At 46.4% G+C, this 17,844-nt stretch overlaps 1 protein-coding gene across 5 annotated transcripts in view; it reads right to left on the bottom strand.

The window, feature by feature from the left end:
* The window catches only part of LOC138735593 (uncharacterized protein C5orf34 homolog), a 145,185-nt gene that overhangs the window by 20,318 nt on the left and 107,023 nt on the right, over positions 1–17,844 (bottom strand). For all 5 annotated transcript variants that reach the window (XM_069883650.1, XM_069883631.1, XM_069883620.1 and 2 more), the window contains 3 exons: positions 7,520–7,676; positions 4,159–4,292; positions 1,394–1,545 (listed from right to left, as the gene is read on the bottom strand). In XM_069883650.1, coding sequence (XP_069739751.1) covers positions 1,394–1,545; positions 4,159–4,292; positions 7,520–7,676 — 443 coding nt within the window. The remainder of the gene's footprint in view (positions 1–1,393; positions 1,546–4,158; positions 4,293–7,519; positions 7,677–17,844) is intronic.

Genomic DNA, 17,844 nt, shown 5'->3' on the forward strand with positions numbered 1-17,844 from the left:
AATACTTCCTGCTAATTTTCGGTATGGTGTTATGCAGAGGGCCCCCTGACCTCTCCAGCAGGCAAGAAATTGGAAGTTATGTCATCTGCGAATCAAGGGTTAGATGTGCCCACTTGTGAGGCTGATGTGTGATTGGTCCTCGCAGGTCACATGGGCGGCCCCTGCGTTAAATAGCCCACCCCACGGAGCAGCTCATTCTCCCTTTGGTGCTAACTTAAGACCGTTGCTGAGCTCCAGGCTGCAGGCCACGTGGCAGCACCAGAGGGCCGACTGCAATGGGCCCATCCCGGATCTCGAGCCACGGACAACACTGGGGACCAGCTTCATGATGCATAACTCATTGTTTGTAATTAGGTTGGTATTCATTAGTGTACTGTGACTGCTAAAGATAGAAATTGGTAAGTACTGTTTGTTTAACTCTGGTGTTCACAGTCAGAGTTGAAATTGTTTAGTGGGGTGTGTGTGTGTGTGTATTTTTGTTTCAGTTTGCACGTGTATGTGTGTGTGTATTTGTCTCAGTTTGCATGTGTGTGTGATTTTGTCTTGTGGATTCCGGTTCTTTAGGTGGACTCTACAAAATGATGTGACCGAAACTTTTGTCTTGGTCAGACTTCCTTTATTCTGCAGATTTGTGAGTTATCTGCACAGAGTCCCACAGAGATGCTCTCTCTGTGAAAGCTGGCAGAGAAAACTGAACATGTGTTTCAAAGCTTTCCCTTTGTCTAGTTCAAACATGGACGGAGTTACATTTGGCTCAATCAAAAGTTCTTACCCAATGCAATTGCTACTAAGTACACATTCCATTGCTACAGATGATTGACAGCCTCTTATCAGACCTGCTCGTTTGAATGGATCAGAGTAAATTCCTACAGTTGGTCGTCATGCTAATTTGTCCTTTTGAATTGCCTGCCCACCTTACTAGAATGCTGCAAAACCTAGCTACCCTCTCACTTTCTCAGTCTCAGTTTGCGTGTGTGTGCGTGTTTTTGACTCTCTGTGTGTGTGTGTGTGTGTGTGTGTGTGTGTGTGTGTGTGTGTGTCTGTGTGTGTGTGTCTGTGTGTGTGTGTCTGTCTGTAGAGGCTTGTATCTCTGTGATGTGTATGTGTCTGCATGCATGCATGAGTTTGGAGGTACCTGCATACTTGTGCCTGTGTATGCTTATGGGCTTTGTGTATGTGTCTGTGTATTTGTTTGTGTATGCAAGTGTGTGTGTGTGTTTGTGTGTGCACACACCCTTTTGTGAATTTGCCTGTGTGTAAATAAAAGCTGTAGTTGAATACTACCACGTGTCCAGCCTTGATTCTCTTTGAACCTGTCAAACCCATTCTCTTCATTATAGATGGTCAATAATTGCATGCAATAACCTTACTGTTGGAAGCAGAGACACATTACCTGGCAAGTAATTTGTTGATATTAACACGGCCCTCACGTTGGAGGCAGGTGATTCCGTTTCTCTTCTCCTCTTGAATCTCAGGCAGCCTGGAGGGAAACGTGTCCATGTAGTCCACCAGGACTTTGATGGGGATGGGCACGTCGAAGAATTGCTATGGAACACAGCAGGTAGTTTACCATCAGCCGACATCCTCAGAATGAACAGATCAACAATAAGTCCAGCAACAGTGAAGATTTACCAGGATGTGGCCTGGATGAGAGAACATCTCATGTAACAAGGCACAATGAGCTAAGGCTTTTCTCTTTGGAATGGTCACTTAATAGAGGTCTACAGGACGAGGAGAGGGATAGACAGAATGGACAGCCAGCACCTGTTTCCCAGGGCACCAAGAGCAACTACCAGAGGACATCTGTACAAGCTGAGGGGATAAAAGTTTAGCAGAGATGACAGGGGTCATTTTTACTTTACACAGTGGCAGGTGCCTGGAATGCATTGCTGTGGGTGGTGGTGAAGGCTGGTACAATAGGGACATTTAAGAGATTCAGACAGGCAGGTGGATATAAGAAAAATTGGCAGTCGTGGATATGAGGACGGGAAGGAGTTGATCGGCTGTAGGGTAGGTCATCACAACATTATGGGCTGAAGGGCCTGTACTGAGCTGCACCGTTCCAAGAGGATAATAAACCACTTAAGGAAGCAAAACTTCCCAAGGCAATTAACAAAACCCAATCACCCAGAAATGAAGTTTTCTGACAATGTAAAAAGTGATGGAACTGTAGATGGAAGAACATTGATCCGTTGGGAGAATTGGCCAGAGCAGAGGAATTCAGAGAACACAGAACAGGACGGCACAGGAGCAGGCCTTCCAGCCCATGCGCCGGTGCTGAACATGGTGCCCAAATCAAACTAAAACCCCACCTGATCCACACACCTCCATTCCTTCATCTATGCGTCTGTCCAGAAACCTCTTAAACGCTCCTGTTGTATCTCCTTCCACCTCTACTCCCAAAAGCCCATTCTAGGCTCCAACCATTCTCTGTAGGAAAAACAATCTCCCTGAAACTTCATCCTCCTCACCCTAAACACCTCTCCTCTCCTGTGCGACACTTTTACCCTGAGGGAAAAGATTCTGACTGTCCACTCTATCAATGCCTCTCACGATTTTTTAAAACCTCTACCAGGTCTCCCCACAGTCTCTGACATTCCAGAAAAAAAAAACAGCCCACGCTTGTCCAATCTCTCCCCATACTCCGCGGCCTCTAAACCAGGCAACGTACAGACCCAAAACACACTGGGTACCCAAAACACACTGCATGACCTGTTGTGCACTGCCCTCGGCCCCAGCAGCTGCAGATTTCATCAGAGCAGAGAAACGGTGGTCCAAAATGTCACTGTTCAGCCTGACATGTAATCCTCTGAATTAGGAGCCTGACGATTCAAGCCCAGTTCCTAGATCAAACCGTTGACTTCAGATCAGCGTTGCTAGAGTTTAAAGGTTAAACGCATGTCCCGTTTGAGCTGTTGCGGTGGTTCGATGTGTTGGGATCGGTCCACCAATTAGTATTGTTGTGTCTGGCCAGCATCTGTACCCCAAGCTGAAGACAAACTGTGGTGGGCGTCAACTGCTGCCCAACTCGTCCAACCTTCATATCATCCGAAAATTTACTGACCCATTTGTGATAGTTTGGGATCCTATCACCTCTGTATATATTTGTATAGAGTGATAATGATTGGCTGAGAGCCGTAGCCACACCTACTGGCCAGGTCATAAGGTCCTGCTCCTAACCAGATCCAGGTAAGTCTACGCTCCAGTCTTTTGTTAATAAAAGCCTTGGTTCGAGTCTGCAAGTCTTTGAGTCATTCGACGTGCTACACCAGCTTTCTGCCTCTTCATCTAGGTCATTTATATAGGTTTTTAAAAATCACAGAGGTTCAAAGAAATCACTTCCTCAAGGTGTGAGTAAAAGTCAGGAAGGCGTCTGAATTAAAAGACTGGAAAGAAGGGAAGAAAGGGGGACAGGAGAGGAAAAGTGAGAACTGATCGGGAGAGGGGGTGGATCTGTGAATGCAGAGATGAGTAAAGGAGATAGAGGGAAACGGAAAGTGAGAGAGACAGAGCTGGAGTAAAGGAGATAGAGGGAAACGGAAAGTAAGAGAGACAGAGCTGGAGTAAAGGAGATAGAGGGAAATGGAAAGCGAGAGAGAGACAGAGCTGGAGTAAAGGAGATAGAGAGAAATGGAAAGCGAGAGAGAGACAGAGCTGGAGTAAAGGAGATAGAGGGAAACGGAAAACGAGAGAGAGAGCTGGAGTAAAGGAGAAATAGTGATAGATGAGGGAGGAGGTGTGAGCTTACAGAAAATGGAGAAGTCCCCGTTAACGCCGTCCAGTTGGGAGAGCGTCCAGACGGAATACGAGGTGCGGTTCCTCCAATTTGTGGTTGGCCTTAGTCTGAAAGTGCACAAGACCACGGACTGGCAGGTCAGCAAGGGAATTCGCTATTTGCGGCAGACAGAGCCGAGATGCTCAGCGAAGCGAAGCGATAGCTCCCAGTCTGCACCCAGTCTCTCTGACGTAGAGGGGACCACGACAGGAGCTCCAGGTACAGTGGGCAACCCCTGCAGATTCACAAGTTGCTTCACTTGGAAGGAGTGTTTGGGGGCCCCCAAATGGTGGTGAGGGGTGGGTGCCAAGCAAACGACAAAAAGTCTGATGTAAACATTTATTCAATCCCAGTGAGAATGGAAAAACAATATCAATACTCACCTTCACTTTCATGTCATAATCGATCAGCACCATGAAGAATTCATTGAACGACATCCCAAATTCTTTCCGCAGGAATCCAATCAGGTCTGCACTGACTGGCACAGGTTCTGGATTTTCCAGCAATGGCTCATTCTCTGAAACACAGACAGGGGCAGCTCGATCAAGGAAACATAAAACTCTGGAAGTTCCTCCTCCAGCATCTTCCAGCCGCCCTTCACTCCATCTGCAACCTGGGAAGGACTCAGCAAATCCACGGGCAGAATAGAGGAATAACTTGTCCAATTAGACCGAGACCACCCCAGTTCCAGTTTATTATCCTCTTCTCCTGTCTTCCAGCCGCCCTTCTCTCCATCCGCAACCTGGGAAGGACTCAGCAAATCCACGGGCAGAATAGAGGAATAACTTGTCCAATCAGACCGAGACCACCCCAGTTCCAGTTTATTATCCTCTTCCCCTGTCTTCCAGCCACCTTTCTCTCCATCCGCAACCTGGGAAGGACTCAGCAAATCCACGGGCAGAATAGAGGAATAACTTGTCCAATCAGACCGAGACCATCCCAGTTCCAGTTTATTATCATCTGACTGCACATACAACCAGTACAAATATTTTTCCAAACCACAGTGCACAGCACATAATAATTCGGTTATGTCTCTAAAAACATTATTGTGGAGAGCATTCTCAAGATTCAAGAACAAGATTCAATTTATTGTCATTGTAAAAAAAAAAGGGTCATCGCCCACAAAATTGCCTTTTGCCTGCTGCAAGGCGGACAGATTCACCATCAGCAGGAATTGCCTGAAGCGCCTCTTACAGACAGAAAAAGAAAAACAAAGGAGAGTCGTCCCCCCCAGAGTCACCAAGTTTCCGTGGATTCGCCTCCAGCGCTCCCACTGGAGCGCTCGCACTGTGTAGTTTTGGCCCCTGTCTTAGAAAGGATGTGATGTTGTTGGATAGGGTGTAGAGGAGATTTACCAAGATGATTCCTGGATGCAGGGGCTGGCTTAGGGAGAACGTTTGGGAGCTCTTTGGTTGAATTCGTTGGAGTATAGGAGAATGAGGGGGGATCTTGTTCGTATTTTGTAAGGTTTAGATAGGGTAACTGCGGGTAAGATGTTTCCCTTGGTGGGTGAATTGAGGACAAGGGGTTATAGTCTGAAAATTATAGGTTATCCATATAAAACAGAGATTAGGAAGAACTTCTTTAGCCAGAGGGTCGTGGATCTGTGGAACTCACTGTCGCATACAGCAGTGGAAGCCAGATCACTGGGAGTGTTTAAATAAGAAATAGACCAGTATCTCATTAGTGAGGGCATCAAAGGAGATGGGGAAAAGGCTGGAAATTGGAACTAGTGTAGAGTAACTTAGTGTAGATTTACCGAACAGACTCGATGGGCCGAGTGGCCTGCTTCTGTTCCTTTGTCTTGTGATAAAGCCAGACTGGACACCCTCAATTGTGCTCCTGTGCAAACGTGTCGAGATGGGGGCCGGAAGCCTTGCTCTCCACAGCCTCCTGAGGAAGTGTACGTGCTGCTGTACCTTACTGACTAATGAGGTTGTCCAGAGCAAAGACAGCATTAATTTTATTGTATTGAGTGAAGGCAGCATTTTCATATAAAGTAAAACCCCTGTTATCCAGAATTGAAGCAACCAGCAGCCTCAAGCAACTGGCAAAAAAAACAAGGAAAAATAAATAGGTAAAAGAATTTAAAAGTGGTGCACCTCGCCCTTTAGTTTGCCAATTACTCTCAAGCAACCAAAAGTACATTCATCCAGCATCTACTAATCCCTAGGCGTGCCAGATACCAGGGGTTTTCCTGTACTTGCAATGTTTAAGAGATAGCTCGATAGGAATGAAGGGTGTCCTCGATTCACCCATCAGGGGAAACATCTTACCCGCATCCACCCTATCTAAACCTTTCAAAATACGAAAAGCCTCTATGAGATCTCCCTCTCATACTCCAATGAATACAACCCAAGAGCTGCCAAACGCTCCTCGTATGTTACCCCTTGCATTCTGAGAATCATCCTAGTAAATCTCCTCTGCACCCTCTCCAACAACATCACATCCTTTCTAAGACAGGGAGACCAAAACTGCACACAGTTCTCCAAATGAGGCCCCATAGAGCCTCATCAACACCTCTTTACTCTTGTACACTACTCCTCTTGAACTGAAGGCTAACATAGCATTCGCTTTCTTCACGACCAATCCCACCTGGTCATTAACTTTTAGATTTCCCTGCACGAGGAGAGCTGGAGGAACAAAGACAGAAGGAAGGGAGGGAGAACAGAGAGTAGGTTAGTAAAACCAAAGAAGTCGATGTGTGCCCAGACGGAAAATTAAGTATTTTTCCTTCAACTTAAGGGTGGTGTAATACTATGATCCACCGCTGTCTGTGAGGAGTTTGCACATTCTCCCCGAACCATGTGGGCTTCCTCCAGGTGCTCTGGTTTCCTCCCACATTCCAAACACATACAGGGTTCATACCCTTGTTCCCTTAGCATCTTTCTCTTTTCCCCTCCCACCTTTATCCATCTATAATCCCCTGCCTTTTAGCCTTGAGATGTCTGCCTGATTTTTGTTTGGTTTGAAACTGCAATGCAGTAGATTTGGGAATTTATAAATGGAAGATGAGAGGCTTGGAATATGGGAATGGAGCAAATGGGAAGTTTGAAGCAGAGGGATGAGAGAGCTCGAATGGAGGGTCAGGTTTGAGCAAGTGATGCAAGAGGAGTTGGGAGATGGGATGAAATTGGGGTGGGTGGTGTGGTCAACCAGCATTGAGGACAAGCGAGATAAGGCCATTAGACATAGGCTATTCAGCCCATCGAATCTGCCCCACCGTTTAATCATGAGCTGATCCATTTTCCCCACTTGGCCCCAACTGCCCGGCCTCCTCCCCACATCGCATGATGTCCCAACTAATCAAGAACCTGTTTTTGATGCACCCAAGGATCTGGCCTCCACAATTGCCAGTGGCAACAAATTCACCACCCTCCGGCTGAAGGACTTCCTCCGCATCTCTGTTCTAAGTAGATGCCCTTCAATCCTGGAGTTGTCCCCCCACCCCCGCCCCCCAACTTGTCCTGGACTCTATAGGCTACTGGCATGAGACCGATAGTCAACAAGTGCCGTAACAGAAAGTTGAAGAGACTGGTTAGCATAGAGCAGGTGGTGCGATGCTATTGTGGCATCAACGACCCGGGTTTCAATCCGACCCTGTACCTGTGTGAGTTTCCTTCAGGTGCTCCGGTTTCCTCCCTTCCCTTTCAAAAACAAATTGTGGGTAATGGGGCAGCTCAGCTCATGGGCCAGAAGGGCATGTTACCGTGCTGTATGTCTGAATTTAAATCTGATACTCACCAGTTTGGTAGTGTTCGATGATTAGCGTGCTGTTAGTCGGTGATCCCAGGACGATGACCACACTGATATGCCTAATGGCCAGTTGACACACATGCTCCAGGTAGTCATCCCTCTGCTGGACGTAGAGCCTGCTGTCCTTACTGGGCGCCGTGATCACCTGTCGGAGCATATCAAGACCCGTCACACCAGCTCCTCCCAGAGTCACCCAAAGCAAGCCGTGTCATTTTCACTCGGCTTTCGTGTGTATCAGTGGGGCATCCTCACCCCTGGACATTCAGGGTAAGTCCAGCATCAGTCGCCTGTAATGAAGGGCAATGTGGTGGTGAGCTTCCTTCTTGGTTGGTGAGTAAACTTGGACAGCGTTCATAGAGAGAAATGGACAGTCAACATTTCTGGTTGGGACCCTTGAAGGACCCTTGGGTCCTGGGTAATGTTCGTGGTAACTCTGTTTGCCTTACAGCAGACAAAAGCTGAAATATATCATGTATATTATATTTTTATGTATTAATATGTGAGAATTAAAGGTTCCTTACAGCACAGGCCCTTCAGCTCATTGTTGCACTGACCTAACAACATAGAACACTACAGCACAGCACAGGCCCTTCTGCCCATTGTTGCACTGACCTAATAACATAGAACACTACAGCACAGTACAGGCCCTTCAGCCCACTGTTGCGCTGACCTAATAACAGAGCACTACAGCACAGTACAGGCCCTTCTGCCCATCGTTGCGCTGACCTAATAACATAGAACACTACAGCACAGTACAGACCTTCTGCTCACGATGTTGTGCCGACCTATATCTACAAAAAAATACAAAATCCTCCCGACTTCATAACCCTCCCTCTATTTTTCTTTCATCCATGAGTCTGTCTCAAAGTCTTTTAAATGGCCCTAATGTTTCAACCTCCACCGCCATCCCAGGCAAGGCATTCCAGGCTCCCTCAACTCTCTCTGTGTAAAAAAAGACTTGCCCTTGATGCCTCCCCCAAACCTCCCTCCCTTCACTTTGTAGAGATGTCCCTCGTGTTTGCTATTCCTGCCCTGGGATAAAAAGGGGCTGGCTGTCCACCTTATCTATGCCTCTCATCATCTATCGAGTCGCCTCTCATCTTTCTTCACTTGAAAGAGAAAAGTCCCAGTTCTGCTAATCTGGAATTTCCCGACTGCATAACCCTCCATTTATCCCAGCTCCATGTACCAGTCCCTTAAAAGATCCTATTGTACCTGCCTCCAGCACCTGTTGCTGGCAGTGAATTCCATGCACCCCCCACTCTCTGTGGGAAGAACTTACCTCTTGAATCCCTCCCCGGTACTTTCTCCCAAGCACCTTAAATCTATGCCCCTTCGTGTTAGCCATTTCAGCCCTGGGGATAAAGTCTGTGGCCTCCCACATGATCAATGACTCTCATCACCTCTATCAGGCCACCCCTCACCCTCTGTCCCCCCAAGGAGGAATGACCAGATTCACTCCACCCACCCTTGTGAGGCATTCTCTCCAATCCAGGTAGCTTCCTTGCAGTTTAAAAAGGGAGAGGAGCAGGGGCTTGAGCATTGTAATTTTGGGACCACCGCTGGAAGAGGAGGAGCGAGGGACTGAGGAGAGATGGGAGCCAGCTGGAGGTGAGCGCAATTTAAAAGGGAGCAAGTTAAGGATTAAACAGAAAGGTGATTGGTGCATAGGAGGAGAAAGAAAGATAAGGAGCTGTAACAAATACAAAGAGGGGTAGCTCAAGCGGAGCAGACAGTGGAGAGTGGCTCAGGGAAGGGGTGGGACTTAGAGGCTTTGGCAAGCAGCGACTAATGACTTTTTTGATTCCAGTTAGGTAAGGCCAGTTAAGGTATTGGTATTTAAATTAAGAAGAGTTAATGGCACCAATGCTCTGATTGCAGGATGTGGGACAATTGTCCCCAATGTCTACACCTGCAAGAGGTGCATCCAGCTGCAGCTCCTGGGAGCTGGATGAACTCAGGATCATTCAGGAGGCAGCGATAAAGAGGAACTTCGGGGTGACAGTCACCCCCTCCCCCCCCCCCACAAACATCAGGAGGCAGGTAGTTGGGTGATTGTTAGAAGATGGAAGGGGAATAGGCAGACAGTACAGAGCACCCTTGTGGCTGTTCCCCTCAACAATAAATATACTGGTATGGATACTGTTGGGGGGAACGGTCTACCAGGGACAAGTTGTGGTGGTCATGTCTGCACAACAGAGGCTGGCCCTCGGCTCAGAAAGGAAGAGGTGAGAAGAGGAGAGCGATGGTGATGGGAGACTTGTTGGTTAAATGACTGGATAGGAGTTCTGTGAAGGAGATTGAGGTATGTTGCCTTCCACGTGCCAGGGCCAAGGTTGTCTCTTATTGAGTTCACATCATACTGGAGGGGAAGGGAGAGCAGCCAGACATTGTGGGGACCAATGACAGAGAGAGGAGTAACGATGAGGTCCTGAAGAGGGAATATAGGGAGTTAGGTAAGAAGGACCTCAGGGGTGGTCATCTCAGGATTGCTGCCTGCACCACACGTCAGAGAGGGTAGGAACAGGAAGTTGTGGCAGGTGAATGTGTGGCTGATGCAGGGGACAAGGGTTCAGATTTCCAGATCATTAGAATCTCTTCTGGGGAAGGTCTGACCTGCACAAAAAGGACGGGCTGATTCTGAACTGGAGAGAGATCAATATCCTGGGGGGCAGGTTTGCTCGAGCTGTTGGGGAGGGTTTAAACTAGTTTGGCGGGCGGGGGGGAGGGTGGGAACCAGAATGTGAGTGCAGATAATAGGGCAGAAGGTCAAAAGCACGAGTCTGTGTGTTCTGAGTTGATGAGGAGGACAAACGGGATAAAACATAAATGTAGCTAGTTGGAGGGGTTGAAATGTGTCTATTTCAACACGAGGAGTATTAGGAATAAAGTGAATGAACTTAGAGCTGGATCATTATGTGGAACCAAGATGTTGTGGCCATTATAGAGACTTGGCTGGACAAAGGGCAGGATAGGCTGATGCAGGTACTGGGGTTTAGGTGTTTTAAAAAGAATAGGATTGGAGGTAAGTGGGAGGGGAGAGTACCATTACTGGTCAAGGATAGTATCACAGCTAAACAAATATAACCATATAATCATTTACAGCACAGAAACGAGCCAGTTCGGCCCTTCTAGTTCATGCCGAACATCATCTCCCAGCTAGTCCCATTGACACGCATTCAGCCCATAACCCTCCACACCTCCCCCGTCCATATACCTATCCAATCTTTCCTTGAATATTAACATCAATCTCCCTTCTACTATCACAGCTGTAAGTTCATTCCATACCCCCACCACCCTCTGAGTGAAGAAACTCCCCCTCATGTTTCCCCTAAACTTTTCCCCTTTTACTCTCAATCCATGCCCTCTCGTTTGAATCTCCCCACTCTCAGTTGAAAAAGCCTGTCCACGTTGACTCTATCTGTTCCCCCTTATAATTTTGAATACCTCTAACAAATCACACCTCAACCTTCTACGCTCCATGGAATAAAGTCCCAGCCTCTTCAACCGTTCCCTGTAACTCAAACCCTGAAACCCCGGCAATATTCTCTGCACTCTCTCTCTCTATACTGTTTATATCCTTCCTGTAATTCGGTGACCAAAACCGCACACAATATTCCAAATTTGGCCTCACCAACGCCTTATACAACTTCAACATAACATCCCAACTCCTGTGTTCTATACTCTGATTTATGAAGCCAACATACTAAATGCCTTCTTCACCACCCTGTCCACATGTGATTCAACGTTTAGGGAATTATGGACCATGACTCCCAAATCCCTTTGTTCCACTGCTCTCCTCAGTTGTCGACCATTTAACGCGTATGTCCTATTTTAATTATTCATGACCAAAATGTAGCACCTCACATTTATCAGTATTAAACTCCATCTGCCATCTTTCAGCCCACTCTTCTAACTCTCCTATATCACCCTGTAAGCTTTGATAATCTTCCTCACTGTCCACAACACCACCAACCTTTGTATCATCTGCATATTTACTAATCCAATTTACCACCCTATCATCTAGACCACACATGTCAAACTCTGGCCCGCGGGCCAAATTTGGCCCGCGATATAATTATATTTGGCCCGCAAGATCATTTCAAAAATATATTAGAGGTGGCCCGCCCTGCAGCGAGAGCCGATGCTGTTTTTTGGTAATGTCACCCCCACCATCCTCCCCCTTCATTGCACATCCTTCCCCATTGTAACACGAGAAATTGTAACGAGAAGTCTGTCGATGTCATCAGCCGGCAAGCCAGTTGGAAGGCTCCCCGCACAACCAGTCACTTCTCCCACCTGTCGAGCGGTGCGGCGGATTGGCGAGCGCCTGTGATTTCCTGTCGGCGCGACGGGCATGGCAGGCTGCGCACGGCCCCTGGGCAACGCGAGCCCTGCGCGACTGGCACCAGACGGCCCTTCCACAGCGCGAGCGCACTTCTCCCGGTCGCCACGGCCTTCAGCGCTTGCACCCGCGCGGACCCCAGGGACGGCTGGTTCGGCCCTGCACGTGAAGAGAGATGGTGGCTGTCCGCAAAGGCTGATCGGCAGCGTGCTGGGCCTGAGTGGGTGGGTAAGCAGGGGTGGGCAGAGGGTGTAGGTGAGGAGTAATGGGCAGGGGAAGCAATGGTGGTGCGAGGGGCAGTTAGAGGGAGGGATGAGTAGAAGGAGGGGTGGATAGGGAAGAGGTAAAAGGGGAAGGGCAGGGCGAGTAGGGGAGGGGTGATAAGAGGGTGAGAGACAGGTAGAGGGAGGAACAGGTTGAGGGGAGAGGCAAGAGAGGGGCATGTATAGGATGGGGTGGGTAGAGGCAGAGCGAGTGGAGTGAGGGGTGAGTAGAGGTTGGGTAAAGGACTGGTCAGGTAGAGGGATGGTGGGTCGAGGGTGAATAGAGGCCTAGAGCCTGAGGAGTGAGCAGGAAATGCTGAGTCCTGATGCAGGCCAAAATGGACACACCCTGTGAATGGTGACTACATCTCCACAGGGACCAAATAGGTTTCCCTCAGGTCAAGCAAAGGGTGAACTTGAGCTACCTACTCCTGACCTGTAACATTATCCTCCTAAAGTTATATCCTAAAGTTTAACATTACATATGTTGAAAGAAGAGAAAACATGCAGATGTTGTTGAAAAATTTCAATCAATATTTAGTTCGGCCCTCGACTTAGTCCAAGTTTTTAATTTTGGCTCTCCGTGAATTTGAGTTTGACACCCCTGATCTAGACCGTTAATATATATGACAAACAGCAATGGGCCCAGTACCGATCCCTGAGGCACCCCACTCGACCCCAGCTTCCAATTCGACAAACAATTTTCCACCACTACTCTCTGGCATCTCCTATCCAACCATTGTTGAATCCATTTCACTACTTTATCATTAATACCTAATGCTTCCACTTTCCTTACTAAACTCTTATGAGGAACCTGATCAAAAGACTGACTAAAGTCCAAATCGACAACATCCACCGCCTTCCCCCCATTAACCTTTTTAGTAACCACCTCGAAAAGCTCTATAAGACTTGTTAGACCACGTACAAAGTCATGCTGACTACTCCGAACCAATCCCTGTCTTTCCAAATAGTTGCATATACCATCTCTAAGAATGCTTTCCATTAATTTACCCACCACCCATGTCAGACTGACAGGCCTATAATTACCAGGTTTACTTCTGGATCCTTTTTTGAACAGTGGAACAACGTGAGCCACCCTCCAGTCCTCCGGCACTTCCCCTGTGGCCAGTGACATTTTAAATATTTCTGTCAACACCTCCACCATTTGTTCACTAATCTCCCTCAGGGTCCTAGGGAATATCTTGTCAGGGCATGGAGATTTATCCACCTTGATCTTTTTTAATATAGCCAACACCACCTCCTCATTAATCCTTATATTATCCATAACAGGAGGCTGCAGAGGGAGGGTCCACCGAGTCGGTGTGCTAGAAGTCAGAAATAGGAAGGGAACTATCACTGTGCAGGGAGTCGTCTATAGGCCCCTAAATAGCCCTCGCGACCCCGAGGAGCAGATAAGTAGGCAGATTTTGGAATGGTGCAGGAAATATAGGGTTGTAGTTTATGGGTGAATTCAACTTCCCTAATATTGACTGGCATCTCCTGAATGTAACAAGGACAGATGGATCTGAATTTGTCAGATGTGTCCAAGGAGGATTCTTGATACAATATGTGGACAGGCCAACGAGAGGAAAGGCCAGACTGGATCGAATTCTGGGTAATGAACCTGGTCAGGTGGCGGATCTCTCGATGAGGGAGAATTTTGGTATGAGTGACCACAACTCCCTGAACTTTAGCATAGCTATGGAAAAGGATAAAAGCAGACAAAATGGGAAAATGTTTAATTGGGGAAGCATTAATTATGATGGGATGAGGCAGTAACTAGTGAGAGTAAATTGGGAACAGATGTTCAAGGGAGAAAGCACAGAAGTAACGTGGAGGAAAGTTTAGGGACCACTTGTGCTGGGTTCAGGGTAGGTTTGTCCCACTGGGACAAGGAAAAGATTGTAGGAAAAAGGAACCGTGGTTGATGAAACAGGTGAGGCAGCTGGGCAAGAGGAAGAAGGAAGCATACATTAGATATAGGAAGCAGGTAACAGGAAGGGCTCATGAGAAGTATATGGTAGCCAGGAAGGAGCTTAAGAAGGACTTAGGAGAGCTCGAAGGGGACATGAGAACATAGGAACATAGGAAGTAGGACCAGGAGTCGGACAAAAATGGCCCATCGAGCCTGCTCCGCCATTCAGTACGATCATTGCTGATCTAATTTATGACCTAATTCCACCTACCTGCCTTCTCCCCATATCCCCTAATTCCTCTATCATGTAAAAATTTATCTAACCGAATTTTAAATATGTTTAATGAGGCAGCCTCAACCACTTCCCTGGTTAGAGAATTCCAAACATTCACTACTCTCTGGGAAAAACTATTTTTCCTCATCTCTGTCCTAAATCTACTCCCCCGAATCTTGAGACTGTGTCCTCTGGTTTTAGTTTCCCCGGCCAGCTCAAAAAACCTTCCTACATCTATCCTATCCATACCCTTCATAATCCTATGTTTCTATAAGATCTCCTCTCATTCTTCTGAACTCGAGCGAATACAATCCTAGAAGGCCTTGGCAAGTAGGATTAAGGAGAACCCCAAGGCGTTCTACACTTATGTGAAGAACAGGAGGATGATGAGAATGAAGGTGGAGCAACTAAAGGATAAAGTAGGCAACATGTGCCTGGAGGTGGAGGAGGATGGGGAAGTCCTAAAGGAATACGTCACTTCAGTGTTCACCAGGGAAAAGGACCTGGATCAGGATGAGGTGGGAATAGAACAGGCCTGTGTGCCGGACAGTGTTGAGATTAAGGAAGAAATAGTGTTGGATCTTCTTAAAAACATTAAGATGTTAATGTCCCTGGGGCCAGATGTGATATACCCCAGATTGCTGTGGGAAGTGAGAGAAGAGATAGCTGGGGCAATGACTATGATCTTTGAATCCTCTTTGGCCACAGGGAAGTGCCAGAGGAGTGGAAATGGACCCAAATTCATATGAAGAATGAACTCGGTGGTCCAAGGTGAAAGCCCTAAGCAAGGGGCTAAACAGACCAAGAGAGAGATGGGAGTCAGTCTTGGGTACGATAGATGTTGGTCACACTGGTGATTAGATACAGACTGATCCAATACAACTTTCTACGCCAGCTCTACCTGACACCACAAAGGAATTAGATCTGAAAATAAAATTAGTCATTTTATTTATAAATGGAACCCTTTGTTACAAAAATACAAATTACCTGTATTGCGGCATATAATGGATACTTGGTATAAGCGAGATCAACTTATAGGATCTAAAGGAAAATTTCAGTCAAATCACCATTATATCAGAATAAATTAATTTTTTTTTCTTTAAATAATACTTATTTGAAAAATTGGGAAATGAAAGGAATTAGTATGATACAGGGATTGTTTTGAGGGAGGTAGATTTTCCACATTTAATAGATTACAAGAGAAGTTTGGGTATTTCATCCAATTCCTTTTTTGCTTATTATCAAGTTCGGGACTTTTTACAAACAAATTTTGGACGGGATTTGGTTTTACCAGGTCAAACAAAATTTGAGATGTTAATTGCAGATAAAGGAAATAAGGGGTTTATTTCAGAGATGTATAGGTTGTTGCAAGAAAAAATGGATAAAGTTGACATGGCATATAAAATGAAGGAGAAACGGGAGAAGGATTTAGATATTGTTTTGTCTTGGGAAGAATGATCAAATAAGTGTATTGATCGTGTTACAAAATTACTCAATGTGAGGTACACTATGGTTAATCCTAATTTTATACATCAAATGTATTTAATTCCTGAAAAGTTGAAGAAATATGAATTGAGTTAGTCAGATCTGTGTTTTAGATGTGGGGAACAGACAGGTTCTTTCATGCATTCTGTTTGGTCAAGTGACAAAGTTAAAAATTTTGAGAGAAAGTTATAGCTTTTGAGAGATTTGTTTAAAATTGATTTGCAATTGGATCCAATGATGTGCTTTATTAGGTAATATGAATGTATTAAATGCAAAGTTACAGATGGGCTTTTGTACGATTAGGGTTCACAGTAGCGAGAAAATGTAGAGCTATTACGTGGAAAAATGACGTAGAGTTGAATATACAAAGATAGCATAATGAATTACAATTGTGTTTATATCTGGAAAAAATATTGCAAAATTATTATTCTATTTTTGTTAAAATGTGGAGTTTATATTTAGAATATACGCCCATAGATCTTAAGTAAATGAGATGTACAGAGTTGGCATGCCAATATTAAATACCCAGAAATTTTTTTGTTTCAGGCTCCGAGGGGGGGAGGGGGGAGGTTGGGAGGGGATAATTTAGACGAGGGAGGGGGGACGGGGAGTTTTATTTTCTTTGGTATTTTACATTTTTTTAAATCATGTTTATCATTTTGGAAAATCTTTAAATAAAATTTTCCAAAACAAAATTCACACGGCAAAACCGGAGGTGCCGGAGACATGTTTCAGTTGTGGAGTTGAGTTGGGAACCTTCGTTCACGCCACCTGGTCCTGCGCAAAGGTGGCTGATAGACTAACCAGGATAACGAAGGTAACCTTCCCGCCGGACCCAACTTTGGATCTGCTGGGAAACCTCATGGACGTGAGCTACAAATTAACCAAATTCAATTTGTATTAATTGCTTTGTTTGTAGCATAGCGATGACCTGGAAGTCTGACTCCCCTCTTCTTGAATTACCGAGATGCGTGGCTGTATTCCCATGGGAAAAAAAAAATCACATGCAATCTTAGAAACCAACCCAGCACATTTGTTAAGCTATGGCAGCCATATGTGACGTACACAGGGGCACAGCCACAGCCACGCCCCCGACCAAAAAATACCAATAGGTGGATTCATAAATTACATAAGGGAGTGGCCCCTCGGCCTCCCTGGTCATTCACCGGAAGCGCTGACACCGTACCGTGTTCTCTTTTTTTTGAAAGGGGGTGGGAGAGGGAGGCGGGGAGACCTCGCATTGATGTAGATTGTTGGGGAATATCTGTACATCTTGAAGCAGTTTGTGATGTGGTTTCCTTGTTTATTGATGGAAAAGAAAGAGTAAAATATTCAAAAAAATCACAAAGAGGATGGGGGGGGGGCGGTGTCTCAAAACAGATCCCCGTAGGGTCACCGACCTTCATGCAGAATACCAACTATCTCTCACCACCCTCCGCCTTCTGTGGACAAGCCTGTTATGTCTCCTCAAAGCAAGGCCTCCTAGAAAGGGGTGATTTTTTAAAATTTAGACATGCAGCACAGTAACAGGCCCTTTCGGTCCACGAGCCCGTGCCATTCAATTTACACCCAATTGACCTCCAACACCCATACGTTTTGAACGGCGGGAGGAAACCAGAGCCCTCCGGGGAAAACCCACGCAGACACAGGAAGAACGTAGAAACTCCTTCAGGCAGCGCGCGGGATTCGAACCCCAGTCTCCACCGCTGGCACCGTGACAGCGTTGCGCTAACCCTGACATCAACAGGGGTGGGGGTAAAAAGGTTGGGAGGTCCGAGAAGTGACTGGACAGAGGTGAGAGAGGTGTGAGGGACAGGAGGAGTGGGCAAGGTTAGAGAGAAAGTTACAAACAAGCGTAGTCTAAGGAAACGGTGGAACCAGAGAGAGGTGGATTGACTTTAAAATGAGAACATTCTAGGTCCGTGCTGTTGGGTTGAAGTCTCTGCAGGAGAAAGATCATTTGCAGACAGGTAGGTGCATGGGAAAGAGTGAGAGGGATCCAAACGCAGATAATAAGCACCAGCCCGGGGA

This window comes from Narcine bancroftii, chromosome 1, assembly GCF_036971445.1.
Source record: "Narcine bancroftii isolate sNarBan1 chromosome 1, sNarBan1.hap1, whole genome shotgun sequence".
Lineage (NCBI taxonomy): Eukaryota > Metazoa > Chordata > Chondrichthyes > Torpediniformes > Narcinidae > Narcine > Narcine bancroftii.